Here is a 23464-nt window from a genome sequence, read left to right as displayed (position 1 = left end):
ATATCAATACTGGAGATAAATCACTTGCTGCACTATTTCTAGAAGGTATGTATTTGCCATAAAAACAATTTAATTTTCCACAGAGATTAATAGTTTGGTTATTGGTTATTTAGAGGGTGTAAATTTGTCCAAAAAGACTGGATAAAGGAACACACTGACTAAAAATTGGTGCACTTTTCCTAAATTGCATTTAACATGCAACAGCTCATGATTCAATTAAACTGCATTAAAATGTCCAGGCACGCTTATCAATAAATATTTTATTTTAAAATGGTTTTTAAAATAAAAGACTGTGCAGCTTCAAGAAAATAATCTTAACCTTATTAGCCACTTAAATAACTTATCTTAAAAAAGGTAAAACATTTACTCACAGATCAGCTGTGATGAAATTTAAAGTCCAGTGCTGCAAATGACTAAAAACACAGTGTTCAGAAAACCTTTACAGCAGCTGAACAGCAGCTAGGTTCTCCCTGATAATCTGATCAATGACCATGTGGAAGACCACCTGTATGTTGGTGGTGTCTGTAGCCGTGGTGAAGTGGTGGTATATGGTCTTGTCAGGACTGCTGTTACATGATGAAAACATGGCAGTGATGTGGTGGGCTGCAGCATTCACATCACCATCTGCTCCTGGATTGGGATGTAGAAAGAAAATGACACATCTAGAGAAATCGAATTGAGTTCAGTAAAGAGTCGTTTTTAAGAGTACAATGAGTCAAGTCATGAAATATAGAAAAAATAAGGCATCAGGTTTGCGTGACAATCTGTCTGTACATTAATTTACCTTCTCAATCTGCAAATACACAAATACAACATGATGCACAGACATCAAATGTTTGCTTCTCAGTTACTGTGATGAGTGTGAAATATGTATGAACATGCTCTGTCCAGAATGAGTGATACAGTGATGACTGTACTTTCTCTGGCCAGAAGGAATTCTGATTACCCAGCGGACAGGGAGGATACAATGAGCCATCCAACAAAACAATAAAAGAAAAACACAAACAATTCCATGAGGAATTCAAGATCCTAAACAAATACGTCCAAGCCGAGTGTAATCTCTTGAGAAGTAGTTGAGCCAGAGCTAGGAAACCGTGCCTTAGCACATCATTACACATACTGTGAAAGTTTCCCTTTCTAAAAAACAAAACACAGAAGTATGCCATACTCCGATTCGCATAGAAACTTCATGAGTGAGCCTAAAAACAGGGTTAGAAAAAGTAAGAAAAAAACTGTACCTAAACAAACATTTACACCAGACAATTTAATGGACAAAACATTTCTTTGCAGTGTACCTGTATAACTAGGAAGGTAAAATCTCAGGTGTCTTCCAGAATGAAGGATCTTCTCTCGAAAAAGGTCAGTTTTGTTCATGAACAGAATCTGTAGGAAAGAGATGGCACCAGAAAGGTGGTTGAAGTCTTTCAGTGGTGATTTTTCAGTTTGACTCATTATTTTAAAAAAAAAAGTGTGAAAACACACAAAACTTTGTAAATGATTCCATCTCACTGAGGCCCATCATCATTTCACACCAGCTGTCAGATTTTACAAAGCAGTTACTCACATCTCAAAAAAATTATTAATTTTAGTTTGAAAGAAATAACCCTACAACTGAAATGGTACATTTATACTGCTGTACAAAAAGTTAAATATTATAAGTCAGCCAGCCTGGTCCAACAGAGCTACCTCAAGAGCATCCTAACATCCTTTGTTAAAGATATGTACACCTCTCTGTTGACACAGGACAAAATACAGTGAGTATTCATCTCTGCAGCAAGCCATCAACAAGAAATGCACAACTCCAGAGCCAAAGCACACACATACACAGTATGTGTATGAGATTATTCATGGTTCAGTCCATAAAAACAGAAACTACTGGCACTAAAGCACTGAAAAGGTGGGGTCAGCATTACTGTATTAAAAAAAAAGAGATTTTAAAGCCCCAAAATGACTTCATACCTTTTTCTAAGGATTTACAGAAAATGAATCATGTAACCATACAAAAACAAAAGTACACTACTCACAATAAGTTAGGGATATTGTTATTTACATGAGTGCTTTTCCTATTTGGTCTGAATTTTAATGAAATAAGTAAAAGTTCCGTTTGATATTACTAATAATGAATGAGAAGAAACAATAACAAGGATAGCCCCAAATAACAAAAATTGACAATGTCAGTAGCGGGTGTTTCCACCATTTGCCGCAATGACAGCTTGTCAGCGACGTCTCATGCTCCTCACTAGCCTCATGATGTTGTTCTGAGGCAATGCGTTCCACTCTTCCACAAGTGCTACACGCAGTTCTGCCAGGTCACGTGGGGGTGGGGTACAATCATCCGGTCTGTGCTTCAGCTGGTCCCAGACTTGCTCTATGGGGTTCAGGTCAGGGGACATTGCTGGCCATACAATATGAGGCACTCCGACTTCTTGAAGTCGAGCTGTGACAATTCTGGCACGATGTGGTGGAGCATTATCATCCATGAACAGAAAGTTGGGGTTGTGCTGGCGGAATTGGGGGATGAGGATGGGTTCTATGATGTCTCTGAGGTAAGAACGTGCAGTGACTGAGCCATCTACAATAACCAAATCTGTTTTGCGCTGACTGGTGATGCCTGCCCAGACTGTTGCACCTCCTCCACCAAAGCAAACCCTGGGGACGATGTTGACCTCAGCATATCGCTCACCTCGCCTTTTCCAGCAACGCTGACGACCATCATTTCTGTGCAAGGTGACCCAACACTCATCAGTGAACAGGACGGTAGACCACTGCTGCATTGTCCAGGTCACATGGTCTTGTGCCCACTGCAAACGTTCACGGCGGTGTCTTGGTGTCAGTGGAGTCACCTGCAACGGTCGTCTGGCATTCAAGCCAAAGCAGTGGAGTCGGTTGCGAATGGTTTGGCTGGAAACCCTAGTACCCCTCACATCTCGTAAACGGGCCTGCAGCTGTGTGGCAGCTGCATAACGATGTCTGAGTGCATAGGTCCTTAGGTTCTGGTCATCGTTGCAGTCTGTCACTTGTGGCCCCAATATGTAAGGCACACTGTACACAGTGAGACCATTACGTGGAAAACACAAAATGAGGTGTGTCTGTCACCCCAATACAATTGCCTCCCTATCCGAAAAATCTCTGAAGCGAAACAAACACCGTATGTATGAAATCCACTGAGTCTCTCACAATATACCTAACTTATTGTGAGTAGTGTAATATCACTTAGTACTGTACAGGTAACATAAAAAGAGGAAAAATCTGTTGACCTTCCCATTTTTATTATGGACTTATTGTGGCTTCTCTTATTACGCTTTTGCATATTGCCATAGCATACCAACTCTATAGAATCTCTCCATACTTCTAATATAAAAGCAACTGGCCAGCCAGCATTTAAAACAAACATTTTAAAACTGGCCATAAGATAACCCTTGCCCCTAAATGCCTCAAGTTAATCAAGTGCAGATATACAGTAAATGCTACTGGCAAACAAGTGAGTCATTCATGCCCATTATCAGCAGTCCCACATATTCTCAGCATGAAAGAAATCAAACAAACAATCTAATTACACCGAGTGTTAAACTGCCAACTTATTAAACAGAAATCACCTGCCCTACACTTTAATTAGACCATGAATGATTACCAAAAAGCCACTCAGAGCTGTATTCACCTCCCACACCTTTAGATGAGCTTGAAGCAGACATGGCAGGCAGACTATGCATATCATACAGGCAGATGCCATAAAAATAAAAGACTAATTTATACCTTATTGTATTTTCATCTTTAAGAAAGCCAGTTAAATAAGTGCACATAAACTTACCAGTGAGGTGCTGTTAAAGACTGTGTTGGTGCAGACTGATGTAAAAAGTTCAAGACTTTCCTGCAGACGATTCTATGAGGAAAACATGAAAATAGATTAATATAGATTCACTTTTCTCCAAGTTCAGCTAAACTAGGTGTCAATTCTGCCAAGTAAGGACAGAAATATAGCATTACACTTGTTTACTGTATGCGATTACTAGTCGATTAGTCTTTTTCATACCACTGAGGGGTCCTCCATCAGTGTCATATCATAGCTGCTGAGGGCCACGACAAACAACACGACCTGCATACAGTCAAAGCAATTGAGCCACTTCCTCCTCTCACTCCGCTGGCCCCCGACATCATATAACCTGTCAATATGCAAAACATGGGTATGATTTTCTACATGTTCCATCCTGTAAATCACTAATGAATCTATAAAGAGATGCTGTACTTCCACTGGAGAGCTCAACAGCACTAAACTCTCCCTTTTGTAATTTTATATCAAGTTGCAGAAACTGAGTAACATGAATTAACATATTGTTTAAGTAAAATGTTATATATGAATTACCAATATAAAATAATAAATTTATTTCATAAATAACTTTACTGATACCACCAGTCTGGGGGAAAAGTTTAACTACCATTTAAACCAACTTCTGAAGAAAAAAAAAAAGAAAAAGAAAAAAAAGCTCAGCTGTCTTACTCTTTCAAATATTGGGGTAATCTATTTCAAAATACAATCTGGCACTAAGTGAAGCGGGGGGTCTTGGTGACACAGGTAATGAGTTCCCATTTGGGCCAGACAGTCTCCAGGTGCATGATTGCACCAGTCATGTCAGAGGCAATAAAGCATTTATCCCCCAGGTCAAGAGTCAGTTTTAACAAGCTGGGGGACAATAAGTGTTAACCATGGTATTTGACAGCTATAGTTTCTGTGCTGCAGAGAAAAAACTAATTTGCTCATGACCGCAAGAAGGTTTTGGAGTTTTAGTCAAGGAGCAGGATCACAGCTATAAAATGATACAACTTGTAAGACCTGAGGAAATAACATGCTTGAATTTAGGCATTTGGTGGAATCTGCCCAAGAGGTGAGACTGACTCGCTCCGAAGCAGTTCCAGATATGTTTATCAGAATTGTGTTATGCAAGTTTTCAACAAAACATCTGAAGCCCACAATTTATTAATATGGAGATAGAGGGCAAGGCCATATAATCTGAACAATAAACAGACAAGAAATAAACTACTGCAGGGAGCATCACAACTTTCACAGGGAGATTGCGTGATACCACTACATATAATCTAATGACTTTTTCATGGTCATAACTGAAAGAATGATGTTGGGACAGTATGACCTACAATTATTTATTGAGTACATGATTTTATTGACAAATCATTTTGTCAGTACTTCCCAGATGGATTAATTAATGTGACCTGGACCAAAATAAGTGATAGAAATTGATGGATGGACTAACCAATAAAAAAAAAAAGTTTGTCCTGTCATACGAGTCAATGAGCTTTGTAGCTAGTAACAGTAAGAGTTTTTGGTTTGATGGCACTGACTCAAACTCTACAAAAAATAATTTAATAGTCTGTGCACACAATCGACTGTCGCACCACTCCCTCTTTTGGTTTATGGGTGTATGTGTCCCGCAGCCACATACAAAAAATAAAATAAAATTTTTAACTTATGTTACTGTAAAAAATATTCAAGAACTTTGCAAATGAAATTTAAGACTTTAATACATTCTAAAGCCTTTTGTTGAGGGAGCCGAATTTAATGCTTTTTATAACCTGCACATATCCTGAAAAGATGCTGTAAAATTTAACATTTCACAAATTAAAGCATTCTGTTGTAATTCTAACCATGAGGATGCTACAGTATGTAATATTCATGAAGTTGGTATGTTATCTTTGGTATCCAGGGACTGGGCGCAGGTAGCATTATGAATGGTTACGTACTTTGAAAAGATAAGTTGAAAGGGAGGAGGGAGGAGGGGTTTCAATGTTTCATTGCTATGCTTCCTCCACATTTTATTCCTGGAATAACCAGGCGGAGTGAAGCCATCAATATTTCATGTCTGAGTCATGCCCAGGCAGCTGCCTCCCTCAGCTTAAAGGGGTTCAGCTTTCATGAGGGACCATTGAAGAGTTGGTGGTGAGGCCTAGTCTCCAGAGCCTCACTGCTTCCTCAGACAGCCGCATGTGTAAGTGTGTATGACAACTACATGAATGGTAACTATGATGGTAAGTTAGTTGTTACATTATGAAGCATCTTCTGTATCTACGGGTACATAATAAATTTAGCATTTATTAGTAGACAATATATAGCCTAGTCCATTTCTTGCATGATTTTGTTTTAGTTATTGTCTGTATTTGTACATACTGCTGTGTGTGTGTGTTTGTGTGGGGAAGTCTATATCCCTCTAGTCGCATTCCATGTTGCTTTCAGATTTTAATATCCAGGTTATAATCAAGATTTGTTCATTGAATTGGTGAGGTGTTTCAAGGGATTATGATGCCAACACTTCATCATGTCATAACACATCAAAAGCTTGACTGAAGGACACAAACAGTTCAATTGCCCCTTGAAAGTACAGGAAGGTGAAATATTGTTTTAATATTATTAGTGCATATTTAGGTATGAAATCATCCCTCAAACAGTAAATGGAAATTATGATTTTTTTTTCAAGCAACTTTCAGTGAGCTCCATGTGAATCATTAAAGCCTTTACCCTTATGAACATATATAAAGCATTAGGTTGTCATTGCCAGTGCAGGTTTATATTATGTGCACAGCAGGTATAATGTTGCAAGCCACAGTTAAATTTAGTTGAATAAATCTTACCGAAAGATTGTTTCATTAACTTGAAACTGTGTCTCAATGATTCCACAGGTCCTCACTCTGACTCTCAGAACATCTGTCTCAGTGGGGACGTAGTTGGGAGCGAGGATTCGACTCATGTTCTCAAAGAAACTGGAGAGGTAGGCAGAGACAAGAAAACTCACCAACTGATGAGACCAACATTTCAAGAGGTAAATATGGAATTTAGAGGTAAATCAGACATACATTCCATCCCAATTCTGCTTTTGTCTCAGATCTTATTTCAGTCTTCATAGCTCTTACCCATGTTAGGCAAAGACAACCAATTTTTAGGCCCATAAAAAAGGGAAGTTATGACATGTTTTAGAGTATATGATATGGTTCACTGAAATTAAAGAAAAGCTCTGTTCAGTTACACAACCATGTTTCTGTATCATTCAGGGAATTATTCAGCTACAAAGTATTTGACATTTTATTAGGCTAAACCAAAGCTAAACCAAATGCATTCTAAATCTTCAGCCCTGCAGCACATCCTACCACTATGAAGGGTAAGATGTTAGATTTCTGTTGAAACAGATTTAGAGAGATTCAGACTCATTCAACTTTCAACATTCTGGAGGCTGTGGTCTATGGTGCTGAATTGTTTTGCATTAAACTGAGTGGCATTTGTAATTATTTAGTCTATAGATATTAATGTTACAATCATATTACATTGAACTATTTTGCACTATGAACTGCATAGAATAATGTGTCAGGTTTTTGGAGTCCTATCTACAATTTAGAGGGACATTGAACAGACTCCGCAAACACTTGGGGCTAATAGAATATCGAGCACTCAGAGAAGCTACAGTCAAAAGCACCAACACCTGCTGCCAACATAGCAATGCACAAAGCAGCGTGAAGAGAATATTTTTTACCCTGGCTACACATCTGTATGAGTCATACTGTAGAAGCACACTAAGTTTTCAACAGTGATTTCATACTGTTAAAATATGAATGTGAAAATATTGGCCAAGTCAGCTATTCCACAGTACGACATGTCCTGGGGCTGGTTTCATGAAGAGACTTCGATATAATAGTTAGACTTCAGAGAGACGTCAACATTCATATTATGCACAAAGCCTATGCTACTTATTGACCATTTTATGTTGGACTAATTTGCAATAAATAATGGGTAAACTAAATGTTTTTTTTCAAACTAAAAAACATGGCAGACTAAGCAGCCTCATCAAACCACCCATCTGCCTTCACTCCAGCAGAAAACATTTGTCTTTTGAAAGAATTCAGTGATTAAAAAATTCTATAAAAAGTTTAAAAAATACAAATACTTCCAGTGGCATAAAATCTCAGAGAAGTGCAGAACTGTAGCAGAGCTGAGATAGTGAAGCAGAGCGCTGTACTTCTGCTAACTCTTCAGTGAGGCACAGGAGTTTACTTGAACAAACAGAACTGACGGAAATATACAGCAGTGTGGACATTTTCCAACAGATCTAGAAACTCTTTCCTTTTTCATCCCGCACTCCACAAAAATGTTGACAAATCACAAATTATGGATTACATGGATCTTTGTTCTAAGTTAGCCTGGAAGTGGGGTGGCAAACTTTTCAGGCTCAGAATAAGTCAGACAGTTTCACAGAAATAAAGACTAAGGCTGGTCTTACACATACCAATCTGAATCCCTTCGTGAAATCGGCCCCAAGTGTGTAATTTCTTGTTTTAATGACCTGTATTCATTCAGCTTTGGCTCTGAACACAAAATTTATATGTGCTGCCTTGCATTGTCTCTGTTATGAATATTTTATCTCAAACATACTTCAACATTCATTTCAAAATACACAAAAATACATCTCTGGACAAAGCATTTCTATGCAATTCTACCAGCTGATTTCCATTTTCAGAATCTTCCATCTCTCAGCAGTGGGTTCAAGTTAATGAAGCGAGGGCTGATTAGAATGGATTTCTAAAACACACAGCTTACATCAATAGCCAACTTCCTGTAATTGCAAATTTCTTTTTAGCAATAATAACAGCTCAGTTCATGCCAAAGCTAATGTCCAAGAAGTCATTTCACACATCAAGGTGCCTTCAGGTCCTGGGGAAGTCAAGTGTGTCACGACACAGTCTAATCCAATATTCCTGGAGGGAAAAATCAATGTGGGGTCCAGTAGAGTGAGAACACTGAAAGAGAGCTAGTTGAGTTTCATATCATCATCCAGCTCCCAACCTTATTGAGTTTCGATAATGAAGCTGTCACATCTTCATCTTTCTCTGTCTGGCCAGCTGGAGTACGTTTTAACTTGTCAGACCTCCTCCCTGTTGTCTCTGAGATAAGGACTTCTACTCATTACTTTTAGTTTTTTAAGGAACTACTGAAAAATCTCACATTCACCTTCATTTTAAAGTCTATATGCAACGGCTGCAAAAGTGGTCACAAAACACCATTTTGTGTTGTTATTAAGTGATACACCAGCGGTTAAGGTAGTGGTTAAATGACAAACACTGAAGGCAACTTAATGAGCTAAGCAAGTGGGTTATGAAATTAGCAGTAGCTGAAGATGATTAGCACTTTTAAATAGGTCTGATAGTCACTTTCAAGGGGAGGTACGGCAACTCACAGATGTACAATACAGTATAAACGGGGGGGCAAATATTTCTTTGACTCAAGTAAAAAATGCTTTAAAATTGTTTTATTTAAAAATGATTATGGTTTTAACTTGGATAATTTAGCAGCAGATTTGCATTTACAATCATGACTTCTGTTTTTCTATCAAACTCCACTGTGACTGTTCCGAAGCATTATATTAGCTTCATTTAGCAAGCTGCCCACAAGAATATCAAACAATCACCAGAAATACACGATATTATATCACTAGTAGCTGTGTCAACAAGTATAACACTTGTTAGGGGTTGATTTAAAAAATAATAATCACACATCATAGCTGGCATGAAACTAGGAGCCCAAGCAATAATGCCATTTAACAAAATGTATTCCACTCTTCAGTCAAGAATCCTCTCCTTCAGCTGGTGATGCAACACACTCAAAAATTATCTATGCAGAGTACTGAGTTAGGATTTCATGACATTGTGCAGGCTGCTTTTTTGTGAATAACTAAAAAGGGCTTAACTGCATGGCCAAAGGGCAGCAATTGGAAAAACCTGTTCTACCCACATAAATATAAAAATGTCCCACATGCGGACAAGGGGGTAAAACACTGGCTGTATTTTAATAACGTATGTTCCATAATTTAATGACATAATTTGCAAAGAAATGTACTGTACAGATTCAACAAAACCTCTACCTTAAGTCCACCCCCCAACCTGCAGCTTCACAGATATGATGTTGTTTGACTTCTGACTTGTTAGACAAGAAAACTGACTCTTTAATCATGTCTGTTTCATGTGCTTCACCTCAATTCCCCTTCTTCCTGTATGACTGTAAACAGTGCTTTTTAAATTTGGTCCCAATTAAGCCTCCCATTCCACAAATGTCACAGGAATCATTTCCTGAAGATGAGTTATTCTCAGCACTTGTTACTGTTGCTCTGTATTGACGAAATGTGACGACATGCTTCTTACTGGGCAATTTCCTTTGACATTTCCACCGTCAGTCATAATCGGGAGGTGTTGTGCAGTGCAGATCACTTAAGGTCATTCTACTCACTAGAGTGCAGAGTCGTTCAGCTCAAACTCGTAACCTTTGGCTGCGGCTGCTCGCACCCCTTGGTCGGCCCAAAGCGCACAGAAAGCGTGAGCCACGAAAGGAGGCAGCTCCTGATCGTCCCCCAAACAATGGCTGCAGGACAAGATAGAGCGGGCATGCATCTGAATGGGACAAAAATTCTGTCAAACAGGACAACCTGCATATTTCTACAGTTTCACACTGACATCTACTGGGACAAATAGGGTTTGCAAGGAAAAGTGGACCACCAAGATGGAACTTTTTTACAATAAAATGTATGATGATTTGATAAAACCTTATTGTATCATCTCCTCACCTTGTTCCTCTTGTTAGCAAGGTTTATCCTCAGCATCCCCATTCCCCGAAGAACAAACTTCATAGAGGTCAGGAGGTTGTCTAATACAGCATGCTGCGAGGGGAATGACAGTCAACATTTTTCCACACAGAAGATGTGTTATCAGTGATGTTGAATGTTATTTTTGATTCCGATAACTTCAATATTTTAGGGTGAATATGAATAAACATGATCCATTTGTTTCACAACTATCTAGTACCTTAAAACTGATCAACTCTTGCTTGGAGAAGCCGTGACTGTGCATTATCTTTATCTGTTTGATCAGAGTACTCTTTCCACTCTCTGCAGTTCCTGTTGCACAAATCAGAGGAAGCCTTTCACTTAAAAAAAAAAAAAAAAGTCAGTACCATTGGCCAACATGATGATCCATAAATGCCTTTAACTTACCAAGCATAAGGATTTTCACCACATTCATCTCTGTCCTTGCATGTTCACAAAGGTCTTGTTCTATTTTAGAGCTCTGGAGTTTAGCCTTTTTGCCCTCCTCTGTAACATCCTGGTGAAGGCACATTCCCATGCAGATCTAAGGAAGAATTTAGTTTTCACATGCAACTAAGAAACTTTGGGTTCTCACTAACTACAATAAAGCTAATATTTGCTCATTTATCCCTTTAGTATATGGCAAATAATATAACTTTATATATGGTATAGGATGTGTTTGAGGAAGACGTTCAAAATAAAAAAAGTTTTGGCACTGAAAACTTACTTAAAAAAATTATGCCCTTCATTATATCCTTATGCCCTTTTCTCTTTAATTCTGCAATACAGAATTAGCTTGGTAGCCAATATAGCCTGCATGTTTTCTCCCATAAGAATATCCAGTATGTAAACAATTGGTTTCTGAGGAGTTGTGAATGAATTTAACAATGTAATGAACGAAGCTACTACCTGCAGAGGGGTTGGCAAGATATTTAGACAACAAAACATCATCGCTTTTGTTCTGCACACCGGCGTGTCGTTTGATTTACAGCCAAAACTGCTAACAAATCCGAAGAAGTGTTTGTCTCAGTGTTAGCAAGAAAAGGAGAGGAGAGAAGCTAATCAGGTTTAAATTAGAGTCACGTGTGCACCAAGCAGAGATGCTTTCATGTCAGCCTGGAAAAAATAGACTCAAAAACACTTTTCCTTCTAAATTAACGTCCAATAATACTTCACAAGTGTGGTGACATCGAAAGATATATGAGAAAACCTAACATATGCAGTTGTATCATTAAGATGAATAATTACAAAAACTAGCTTTTCTCATTAAGTAAATTTGGAATGGGAGTACCACCAGTCAGCTGCTCTCCGTGGTTGAATGAAACTAACTACATTTAGTCAAAGTACTGTACAATTTTGAAATACTTTCCATTTTATACTAACTACTCTACTAAATTTCAGAGAGAAATGTACTTTGTACTCCACTACATAGTTTACTTTTCAAATCAATTTTGTAGCCCACATCAGCCCCAACATTGTAAAAAGTTGTAGTTAGCGCTACACTGATAGCAATAAAATGTTGCTTACATGTATATGGTAATGAATCAGTGTTAATATTCCAAAAATATAAAAGAAATGTAATTCTGACTGGAGTCATTTTGTATAATTGGCACTTTTACTTTTGATAGTTGAAGGTAATACTGCAAGTGTTTGCTTTTACTTAATACAGGGCTTTTACTTGTTGAGTAATGTTCTATTGTGGTATTTACTGTATCACTTTTGTGTAAAGAAATTTCAAAAATTGTTCCACCACTGCCTGTTTGACACACTGTATGTGTTGACAAAAATTCATAATGACTAAATGACTTTTCAAAATGCCTCTTAAAGCACAGCATGAGCTCTAATTGGTGAATTTGACCATGAATTATCCATTATTTGTTTATTCAACTGCACTGGCAAACATGAGCCTAAGGTCACTTACATATTTATTGTAAGAGTCAAGTAAATTCATACTTCCAGTTTAAACATTAGGTCATAATATATAGCCTATTAACCTTTCCTCTATCATAAAAGCTTACAGAACTTTGCTGGGTACCAGTCTGCTACTAAAATAATCTGGCCTGACATTTAACGAACTCTGTGTGAGTCAGATGTTGCAAAATTATGATAATCTTTGCTGATCAAAGGATCATTTCTGAGTCCACAACGTAAATTTACCTTTCATAATGTGATTGCTGAGGAAACTGAGGAAATTAATTAGACACAACAATCCTACCACACACACACATTTTCTGTTTTAGTGAAAACAAGACAACAAGCAGCTTTTCAGATTAAATTCTTATTATTGTCAGCAATAATATACTGTAGTCCCATCAGTTTCTACAGTATTTGTCAACCGGGAGTTGTCAATAACATATAGATTAGCCTACACTGAATATATTCCAACTTGACATACAGATATATTATTATGCTTTTTAAACAATATGAATCTATACAGTAGTTAATGGAGAGAAGGTGAGTAAAATATACATCTACAAAAAATATATTATTTAATCCCATTTGATAGAGAGACAGAGGTTAAATTGTTCAGGGCTCAAAAATGACAGTAAGAGGTCTATTTTATGGTCAAGTTCACAACACTGAGCATCTGTCATTGTTCCCTCATTATACTATGAAAACTAAAGGTTAAAAGCAGTCTGTTAAAACTCTGTAGTGTTCTCTATATTAGGATAAATCAAAGGAGTGTTGGTTTAAAAAAAAAAAAAAAAAAAATTGCACTCAAAAGGCCAGGCATGCAGGTCTCAACAGTGTGCATTTTTGAGTTAAAAACCTGCTCTAATAATACAAACAGAACAGTTCTGATGATTTCTGAGAAGTCTGTGCAGTCTGGAGCAGGATCTGGTATAGGCTGTACATGAGGTCCCAAAAGAGTCCATCTTCTCACTTCCAAGCAACCCAAGTTTGAACCAGAGAAAGAGGGAACCTTTTTCCCCTAATCCTCCAGAGAGCCTGTAATCACTTTATAATACATACATACAGTACATACAGTATATACAAAGATAGATCAGTTGTGGGGCTAAGCCCATCGATGGGCAGAAAGCAGCAACAGCCCCATGGAAATAACAAATCAAATCTCTTTCTTGCTATAGTTCAATGTCTGACCAGCATCTCAGGTCCCCACCCACACTTGCTCCTTCTATGCCCAAATCCCATGATTTAATATTTAAAAATTTAATATTTTTTAAATCAAAAAAATAAAAGTACTCGAGGAATTAAAAATATCCAAAGACATAAAACAGACAGTTGAAGAAGACGTGATATCTCCCTTGTTCTAACTTTTGTTGTTCTAATTGTTTTGTCCAAAACTCAATAGTTACATATCTGTATGTCTGATTTTTTTGACTGACATGAACATGTAGTTGCATATGCAGAATATATTAATACACAGAGGACCCCCCGCACACACGCACGCACGCACCCACGCACACACGCACGCACGCACACACACACACACACACACACACACACACACACACGCGTGCACACACACACACACACGCGTGCACACACACACACACACACACACACACACTCACACACACACACACACACACACACACAAACACACACACACACAAATTGTATACCTGATGATCCCACAGCAGACTGGCTACAAACGGGCTGCTGTAAAGACTGCTGTTATTAGCCCAGATTTTGTGTGGAGGGTGTCATAACATTTATAAAAGGGTTGATTTAACTGTACATGAGATAAGATTAAGTGAGCTTGTCGGTGTTATGACACTTAGTTGATGGTGCCTTTGTGGGGCCTTCCTACAGCACAGCCTGGGCTCTTTCTTTAGTCTTTTCCTCCTCTTGTCGCTTCATGGCCTGGATCACAGCGATTTCTTTAGCCTCCTTCTTCTGGTTTCTTGCTTCAAACTGTAACCTTTATCACACAAAGAATATCAGAAAAAGCATATATGAAGCCCTAGGTCCGATGTAATACATATTCATTCTTAGCAGCCAGTCAACTATATCCCATTTATTTCAACTTAATAAAATATCACTTTGCACATTGGATATAATACCTGTTTTTGATTATCCTCTGCACAATGGCGTCTGTGGTGAGGCTGTTCCCACTGTCAACAGTGCGCAGGATTCCTTTCCTCCTGGGCTCCTGGGTATGAAGAAAAGAATTGTCTAAAAATGTGAAGCATTGTACATTGTTTCACATACTGTAGGTGTTTCTAAAGATTTCCGTATAATGTGTCAGTGTTTATAGTCTTACAGCATAAGGGTCAGATCCATCCTTTCCAGGGTAAATTTCTGTTTTTCCATGGCAAACAAGATCCACCTGTGGATACAGAGCCATGTTAAAGTTTTATGCATTTTTGACTGTTGAGAACTTTATAACCAAGTGGTGAAAGTGAAATGGCTTGCCTATACTTACCTTAAAATGGTCCAGTAAATCTTTTGTGACTGCAAAGGGAGCACCAATCACCACTTCTGACACATACTGTGAAAAAAAGCATGCAAAAATGAATTTTATATATGAAATATAGACAGTATATGTAGTACACTATGTTGATGGAGAAGGAGCAAGAAGAAGAACGAACTCGACAAGCCAGGACGCTAAGCGTTCTCTCGTGGACATTCATGATGGGGTAGTTTTTCCCTTTGTAACGATTCACCTCCTGAAAAATATGAACAAAGTAGAAGTGTATGACAACACTGGACTCAGGCAGGCAGCAAAAGTCTCATGTGGAGGAAAAGAGGACACTCACCTGATCAAAGTGCAACCCCACTATAATGTATGGCTTTTCGGCAAGCTTATGCACTGCTTCCAGGAAGTCTACATGGCCAATGTCTGACAGGAGACCAGTCAAGGGTGAGCGCAACAGTTCACAGAATTATTCATGGACTTTATTCATGAAATTGCACATGTATTTGGATTATAAAGTATGTTTACAAAAATCCAACTTATTTTCTCGTGTGGTCATTAAAAAGATACGGAAGAGGTCAAAGGCTCCTGCCACATAGATGATGGTGTCTCCAGGTTGAGGCTCCTGGCCTGAAGCAAACTGGATGATCTTCTGTGAAGTCTGCAGGAACTGAGACACTCCCGTCCAGGGACTATGGCCCTTCTGACCATGCGACCCCCATAATCCAGAAACAGACATAATGAGTACAAATTGATAGTGCAGCAATAAGACCCATGCACTTTGGTATAGATACAGTATCACTGCAGAATTTTGAGCAGTTCAGGCTAGAATAAACACATGCGCTGCATCATCGCCACCTAGTGGTTTATGTTGTAATATCACCTTTGGTTAATCAAAGTTGTCCCACGCATCCCCAGTGTATTTATTCAGCCCTTGCCAAATTCACAGCATTACGCTTCCAATCTTAAATGCTCAGCTGTGAACAGACCCTCTACTGCTTTCATGCTTTTTAAAACCCCAGCATGTTGACTCTGAGTTAGTTTCCACAAGCAGGAACAGAAGTGGTATTCACTGTTTACTGGCGAGGCCTGTTACTTGATTATAAAGTGGGTCCACAGTAAAGGCCTTTGTTTAGTAATGGTTAACATCTGGCCCACATAGCAAATTTGATGACTTGAATGACAAAACAGTTGAGGGAGAAGAAGCTAGAGAGCCAAGAATTTGGTTTTAAACATATACCTGCTAAGAGTCTGGTAGGAAGCTGAGGATTTGGTTTTGACTAAATGATCAAATATATTTGGTACCTACCTTTCCAAAGTTGTCTGTGTGCTGTTGATAGTCTGAACTATCCTAAAGAGAACAAAGGATTGAATTAGGCTTGTACTGTGAACTGAAATCATTGCGAGAGAATAATGCTGTACTCACAATGTTGCTGTGGTGTGCTTTGGTCATCAGCAGCATCCTGCCAACCAGATCTGTGGTTGACACTCCCTGGGTTCTCTTACACTCCCTGTAAGGAAATGATTCATAGTGAAACATCTTATGAAAGACCCGCACACAATGACAGTTCCATCCAGACTGTTGCTATCATCTTCTGCACATTTCAAAAGGAAAGCTCACCTGTACCGTCCTGACTTCTTCACCTCCTCGTATGTATCCTTACCGTCCACTGTTAGTGTTATATCATCTGAAATGACAGCATCCGCAAAACACTGCTTGCATAAACCAAGTAATCAATGTTATATCCATCAATAACAGACTGAAAATAAGTGATCTGGCTTCAAACTCTGAAGCTGATCGGCATTGTTTATGACTATCAATCCATTTGTGTGTCTAAACAGAGACATCATGTGGTGATATTCTTTACCTCCGTGCACACAGAAGTCACAGTTGTACTTGTCAAGGGTCCCGAGGGTGGTGACGTAAGGTGCTCCTTCCACGACCTCATCCACCCATTTTATGGCCCGCACCATCTTGTATCTTTCTGCCTGAGTGAAGACTGGTGGACCCTTATGCTTTGCAATCTCACCTTAAAAACAAAACAAACAAAAAAACACTCAAACGATCCTGTTGTCACACATAGATAATAATGTAGACTGAGAACGGAGAGACAGAAATCTCCATCTGAATCACATACTGCAGTAAATTACGTTTTAGAAAGATGCAGCATTGCCTTCGTCACTGAGATACTTTATCATCGCTTCGGCAGAGGGCAAGGTTGCTGTTATCCATGCCGGCCCTGACTGTGAAGTCGTTCTGGGTTATCACAATGTCAGAACGCCCCGGTGTGCTACATGAGGGTGAGGCACAATCGCTGAGTTGCTGCACCACTGTCACAACAACCTCTTCTAAGTGTACAGGACTCAGCTGGTGCCTGGCTGGTAATGGTTGGACTGGAGAAAATATACAAAGGCTATAGGTGCCATACTTCCCCAGATTTAGCAAGTATAGGCAGGATAATTTGTGGAAAAGGCACACATTAATAAGATCAGGACTGGGTGTGAAAAAAGTCAGAAAATTCCTGGTAAAGCAGCCAAGAGAGAGTTTCCATTGGAGATATACAGTGGGTGTACTAGGGACAATGATTATACTATAAGGGTCATTGGCTCTGAGCCTTACTGTCTGTATGTACTCCAACGATGAGGTAATCTCCCATGGCCTTGGCCTGTCGCAGCTGATTGGAGTGTCCATAATGCACCATGTCATAGCTGGTATGGAAAAAACGTAAGAAAGACAAGTTACATCAAAATGAAAACAAGGCGCACAACTCTTCTCCAGTACACCATGCTGTATTCCAGATGATAGCAAGATACAACGGAACATTGGGTGGCATGTTGTAATTTAAAGTTAGAAATGGCAGTCACTCTTCAATACTCCTCAGTCAGTGTTCTTGAATGCACTTAAGTAATCTGTGAAATAAAAAAAAAAAGAAAAGCAATCACTACCTGGCCTGCAGGAGATTAATAGATTTTAAGTGCATGGGTTAAACCGTGCAAAACTAACAGTTTGATCCCAGGGTTCCCCACCGATGTAATCCACACACATCATATGATCAGCTAGATATCTGATCAAAGTCTCAACATAAAAAAGTCAATGCGGCATTGTGTTTTCCCTCCCTCCTCTCTCCACCCAGGCTATGATACCATCTGTGGATAATTAGATTAGCACAGATTGGAGACCGAGATTGTAACATGGTAATCTAGCATAGTAATAGAGAACAGATGGGCATTAGCCTTCCATCATTTCTACCAACAGCTGACATCAGTGTGATCATTTTTCTTTCAGTTCCACTTTGAACATGATATTGACATCTAATATGCACAAAGGTGATTGCAGGTATCACTGAAGATGTATTGAGTTTATTAGCAACTGATGCCAGAGTAACTGTACAGAGTAATTTAGTGACAGTAGCTACTATAACCAAAATACTGTGTCAGCGTTTTAAGTTGAAGAGTCACAATAAGGACAACATGACTTCTAAATGCTAAACTGAAAAAAAAACCCCACCAAAATTGGCATCAGTGTTCTCTTTAATGCCTTATATTACACATCAGCACTCCCAGGAGTAAGATGTAGAAAAACACTATGAATAGCATCCTCACAAATCAATAAAAAAACAGATGAGCACTGCCAAAACTACAGTATGTACAGGGCCAAAACAGTAACAGAATCCCATGTTGTTTTCAGCCCTGGGCTATGCTAGTAAGAGGCAGCATCTGCGCCTTGCTGCATTGTCGCTATACACAGCCTGACTGAAAAAAAAGAGCCTGGATTGCACTGGAGTGCACTCGACTGCAGGGCTCGTCTATGTGATTCAGATATATCCACTACTTTATCAAAATGCACAAAGGTGAACCACAAAAAGAGGCTTTTTGTCGAAGAAGCGCGTCTGAAAGCCAAGAGTTTTACTGTGTCTCTTGTGCTGTCAAGTCTGCTGAAATGGGATCCATGTGTGCAGGCTCTCTGAGACGATAGTGCAGGGCCAGAAGAATGTAGTAAGGGGGGAGTATCTGGAGATGAATGAAAAGAGAAGAAAACCCTGAGACCCAGAGAGAGTTACATAATTCCAAAGAGGCTGCTTTTGGGGTGTTATACTAGCTAGATGCCCAACATGTCACCGTATTCCTGTTGTATTTTTTTAGCAGGGATGGTTCATGACAGTACCACTGTGGGTTGATGAAATATTAATTAGTGCAGCCTGTTAGTGGACACCTAAACAGCACCTAAGTTTCTCAAGAACAAAACTAGACAGACATATATGTACACACTGATAAACTATAATAAGACAAATGTAGGAAATAAAGATAAACACTGATGGCAACGGGGAACACAAAAAAGATAATTGTGACATTTGGGTCAAGTTTGAAATGAATGCCATGACACACTGTCTGAGAGCAGTTATCCAAATGAAAATACCTTGATAAACTGTGTGAAAAATATTAGAGGCTGGTGGCTGCTCTATTAAAAATTCAGTGGCTGCTTCTCAGGATACCAACAGTCTCAGAGAAGTCTGGACTGAATCAACCGCACTCCGTTACTTCACTGAGGCTGTAAATAGAATGTTTCTAGTCTTCTAGTATGTACACACCACCTCTGCAGATACACAGTAGAGGTGGACTTTAACCGCCTCCTTGATGATGCTTCTCTGACAGCTGATCTTTAACCACTGTCACCTCTTCTCAGCTCGACAAATAAGAACAGAAAGCTCCTTTGTGCAGAGAAGAAGGGGCAGGGTCAAAGATATCTCAGCCGATGAAGTGACTGTGCTCTTTCCTTGGAATTTTCCCCCTCATACTGCTGACAATGCTGGATGTCAGCAAGAGCGTGCCGATGTCCAGTAGGGCTTCAGGAAACAATGTGCTCAGTGACGAGCACGGCTGTACAAGCTACAGCGGTTATAGCAGGTGTGGGCTGCAGGGGTTAGAGGGGTTAATGACATGAGCCCTGTTGACATTGGCTCTCTTTGCGTGCTCACCCCACCGGTTAATATTCTGGCATCCCAAATATTCTGCAACATGCCATTAAACCATGGATAGGCAGCCACACCTAAATGGCAGGAATTCTACTAGAGAAAGCCACCATAATCCTGGCCTTCATACACAAAAATTCAAAACATTTATTTTGCCGCTGCACCATGGAGCCAGACTCTGTCCACCAAGGCTTGGTGGCAGTCTGGCATCTTAACAGGTTAGTTTTAGGGTTAATAAAGGTAGGTATTCAGGTTGTAATCAAACAGGACAATGAAACGCATCATATCATCATATTTGCTAAGCAGGAAGTGTTGAAGATTTGGCTTTTCTGTTTGAAAAATTGTCTCAAACAACTAAACAATGATCAAAAAAGTTTGATGATTCATTTTTGATCCACCAACGAATCATTTCATTGTCGTAGCTCTAGTCTGTTCACTCAATTTTTTTTGAGATACCTGCTGCAGACAAGTCCATTGCAATTCAATACAGTGGAGGGTAAAAGAATTTCATTTTGTTTGCTTTTGATAAGCCAAAGACCTCACTGTCAATAGTTTCCATTATTCTCTACCTTGAGCATAAAATACTTCTGTGGCTCTGTGGACATTGTTTCTGGAAAGACAGGTTGTTGTCGAGTGTCAAACGCCATGTTTCAATACCATGAGCAACACAAACAAAATTCCATTTGCATCCATTATTTTGAAGTTGTCGTAAAATCTATGGACTGGAGATGTCAGTGCATCTCAAAAAAATCAAAGCCTTCTGTATGACATCAGTATGGATAAATTGGGAAATATTGTATATTTGACATTTGCATGACAAATCCTCTTTAAAAGTTACTGTAATTGCTTTGGTCTTCCATGTTCTGTCTGACAGACAGCAGCAAGGAAGTGTTCTGTATCTGATACTCAGCGGGGAGCTCAGCTTCATATTGGACGCTCTTAAAAGTTCGAAGGTGAGGTGACTGAAATATCAGAGTGCTGACAGATTAGCATAGTTGTGTCTGAGATGACACTGTACAGAAGTACACCAGTCGATCTAAAGAAATAAGTGTAACTCCTCCCAGATCAGTCTATTAACCCTGTTCAGTGTGTTAAAAGGTATTAAGCTTTCCTGTCACCAAGTGAATGTAAAGATGTAAAGAGTTGTAAAACCAGTTTTACAAGGTTATTACATGACAAGAACAACGAGCAGAACTCAGCCACTTTCACCTCTCGGATTATTGCCTTGACATATCGATTGCTAGTTTGGTTGCAAACTTTCGTACTGCAGTGATTGATATTATATTATAAAAAATATATCAGACATTAAGTTGCAGGGACAGAGCTATATACAGCTTTTTTGACCTTTTTGACCTTTGTTGTGATCTGAGCACAGGTGCTAATTTTCCTGCTGAGTGTTCACTTTCATCCATCACCTTTGTTGCATTTAAGGCAGCACCCGGCACTAAGTGAGCACCTTCCTCTAATACCACTACAGTTGTTATTTATACCATTACATCCTGCTTAAAGAAGACACCCGGTTTGCAGAGGAGTCATTATAGCATCATAGTAATTATAATATAACAATAGGAAGAACAGCGTGCATTGTGCATGCATGGGCTTTATGTCTACTGAATATCCTAACAGTAGCTGGATTTTGTGGAGGTACAGGTGTAATGTATAAGAGCTCACATAGCTTTTATTGGCTCCTGTGTAGTTTCTAATTTTTCTTACTGTCATTATTGCAAAAAGAGGTACAAGGGAGAAGATGACAGATGCTGTTTTTACACATTTATCCTGGTGGACGATGGAGAAAAATGTTTTGTCATTTGACAGAAAAAGGGATCATGTAGGAGTTTGCACAGAAAATCTGGATTTATATATATTAATATAAAGCCTACTTCTTTATAAAAAAGTAATTTAACTTAATATTTTATGTTTCTGGGGTTAAAGTGAGGAATTATTTACTACTCTGATAGTATTCATCTTCTCTATGCAACTGAAATACTGCAGAATATTTAAAACTGATATGGTGGCACACATTTACCAGTAGTTAACACTTATTTGTCTCTGCCTCCTTGATATCACTATATATTTAAAAATTGTTAGTGAACACTGAGCATCTTTGTGGCAGGCTTTTTTTGGTTGCGCCTCAAGGTATAGCCTTCATGGATCATAAAATTGATTTAGCTTTTGATTTAATACTTACTTTGATAAAGTTCAAGTTTCAAGCAAGTTTATGAAACCACTCATTCGAATTCAAAGAAGAATTATTTTTTTCTTTTCCATTCATTACAGGAAACTGTCAAAAGAGATACAACTACAAAGTAAAGAGGATGATAAAGCTCACATTACTATGTGATTTGGTGGTCAAATTGAATATTTATGCATTGTTTGAAAATGGTGTCCTGTGTGTTTTTTTTTTGAAAGTTTGCATTTTGTGGCCTTTGAGGAGGTTGAATATGCAAAACGAATCCCTGCTGATACAATTTTGCAACCTGTAAATTAAAGTTAAACATAAAATCCTTCATGAAGTGCAAGTCAGTGGTTACATTAAAATACATTAATTTACCAAAGGACTTATAATATTGTCATTCTGGCCATGGTCAGTGGGCTCTACATGACAATGAGTTCTGATGAATTGCTGCAACAAATATCAATATAAGTCTCTTCTGATGTTGTTATGTAATAATGTGTCTACTGAGGGGGAAATTTGAGGCTAGGATGCCCCAGTAATAATATAAAGTAAAAGTAATTACAATGGTTATCTGTCAGGCCATTAAATCACTCATGGTGTAATACATAGAGAATATTCAATTTAAAGTTTTGTGTATATTGATCAAGTAGCAGTCCTGTGAGCAGCCCTGCAACCTGCAGCAGGCCTGTCCTGAATGTGACAGGCTGACACACTCATTCAAAACGTTCTCGATGAAAACGATACAGACGATATTGCTGCATCTTCATCACATAATCAATCATCCGATTAAGTCACTCACCAGCCATCGCACCACACCCGGATTCTTCTCCTCCTCTTCTCGGGACTGCAAGCTGCAGCGCCGGGGGTCGTCCCTGCGTCTTTCCCGGCTGCTGTGTTCACTTGGTGGTGGTGATGTCCGTTCTTGATCATTTTCAAGCTGGTGAGTGATCTCTAACAGTGAAACTTTTAACGACAAGGCGGCTCCCTCCAAATGAGATGGTGACCGGAACGTCTTGGTTGTGTGCCCCTGTTTCAGTGCAGGACAGCCGGTTTCTGTGTCAGCAGCAGCAGCGGGAGCAGCACCAGCACCACCAGCAACAGCAGCAATAGTAGCGCGATGCGCCAACGCCTCCTCTACCGGCGACGCAGCGACGCACGACGCTAGATGCGTCAAGTCTGCTGAAAAAGCAGATGAACCGCGAAGGAAGGGAGACCTCTTCATTAACCCGCATGCAACACATCGTGGTAGTCCATGGATTTTATTTTGAAAAGCCCCAACATGAAGCTCTGTGTTTATTATGGTGGAGTTGAC

The 23464-nt window shown here is 39.1% G+C and overlaps 2 protein-coding genes across 3 annotated transcripts; both read right to left on the bottom strand.

Moving 5' to 3' along the window:
- Positions 1–246: 246 nt before the first annotated feature.
- On the bottom strand, positions 247–11663 carry LOC130185860 (guanine nucleotide-binding protein G(o) subunit alpha-like). The gene is made up of 10 exons (XM_056402578.1): positions 11535–11663; positions 11034–11169; positions 10846–10937; positions 10608–10700; positions 10274–10434; positions 6637–6765; positions 4031–4160; positions 3809–3880; positions 1296–1383; positions 247–630 (listed from the first exon to the last, which is right to left on the bottom strand). Exons 1-10 carry the CDS (start codon positions 11574–11576, stop codon positions 440–442), a joined length of 1134 nt encoding a protein of 377 aa, XP_056258553.1. The 5' UTR covers positions 11577–11663; the 3' UTR covers positions 247–439.
- A 1220-nt stretch (positions 11664–12883) lies between these two features.
- Positions 12884–23448, bottom strand: LOC130185859 (ethanolamine-phosphate cytidylyltransferase-like). 2 transcript variants are annotated; one of them, XM_056402577.1, is made up of 13 exons: positions 22952–23448; positions 17627–17715; positions 16875–17036; positions 16628–16694; positions 16433–16517; positions 16316–16357; positions 15577–15709; positions 15350–15432; positions 15182–15259; positions 15016–15081; positions 14854–14919; positions 14654–14742; positions 12884–14511 (listed from the first exon to the last, which is right to left on the bottom strand). In XM_056402577.1, the coding sequence occupies exons 1-13, from the start codon at positions 23080–23082 to the stop codon at positions 14397–14399; spliced, it is 1206 nt and encodes a 401-aa protein (XP_056258552.1). In that variant the 5' UTR covers positions 23083–23448; the 3' UTR covers positions 12884–14396. The 2 variants fall into 2 exon arrangements, with proteins under 2 accessions (XP_056258552.1, XP_056258551.1); XM_056402576.1 differs by having other exon boundaries at positions 15577–15725; positions 16317–16357.
- Between the last annotated feature and the right edge of the window lie 16 nt (positions 23449–23464).

The sequence above is a fragment of the Seriola aureovittata genome, chromosome 17 (genome assembly GCF_021018895.1).
Source record: "Seriola aureovittata isolate HTS-2021-v1 ecotype China chromosome 17, ASM2101889v1, whole genome shotgun sequence".
In the NCBI taxonomy this organism is placed as follows: domain Eukaryota; kingdom Metazoa; phylum Chordata; class Actinopteri; order Carangiformes; family Carangidae; genus Seriola; species Seriola aureovittata.
The sequence above is the reverse complement of the archived record's forward strand: the minus strand, read 5'-3'. Positions and strand labels throughout refer to the sequence as shown.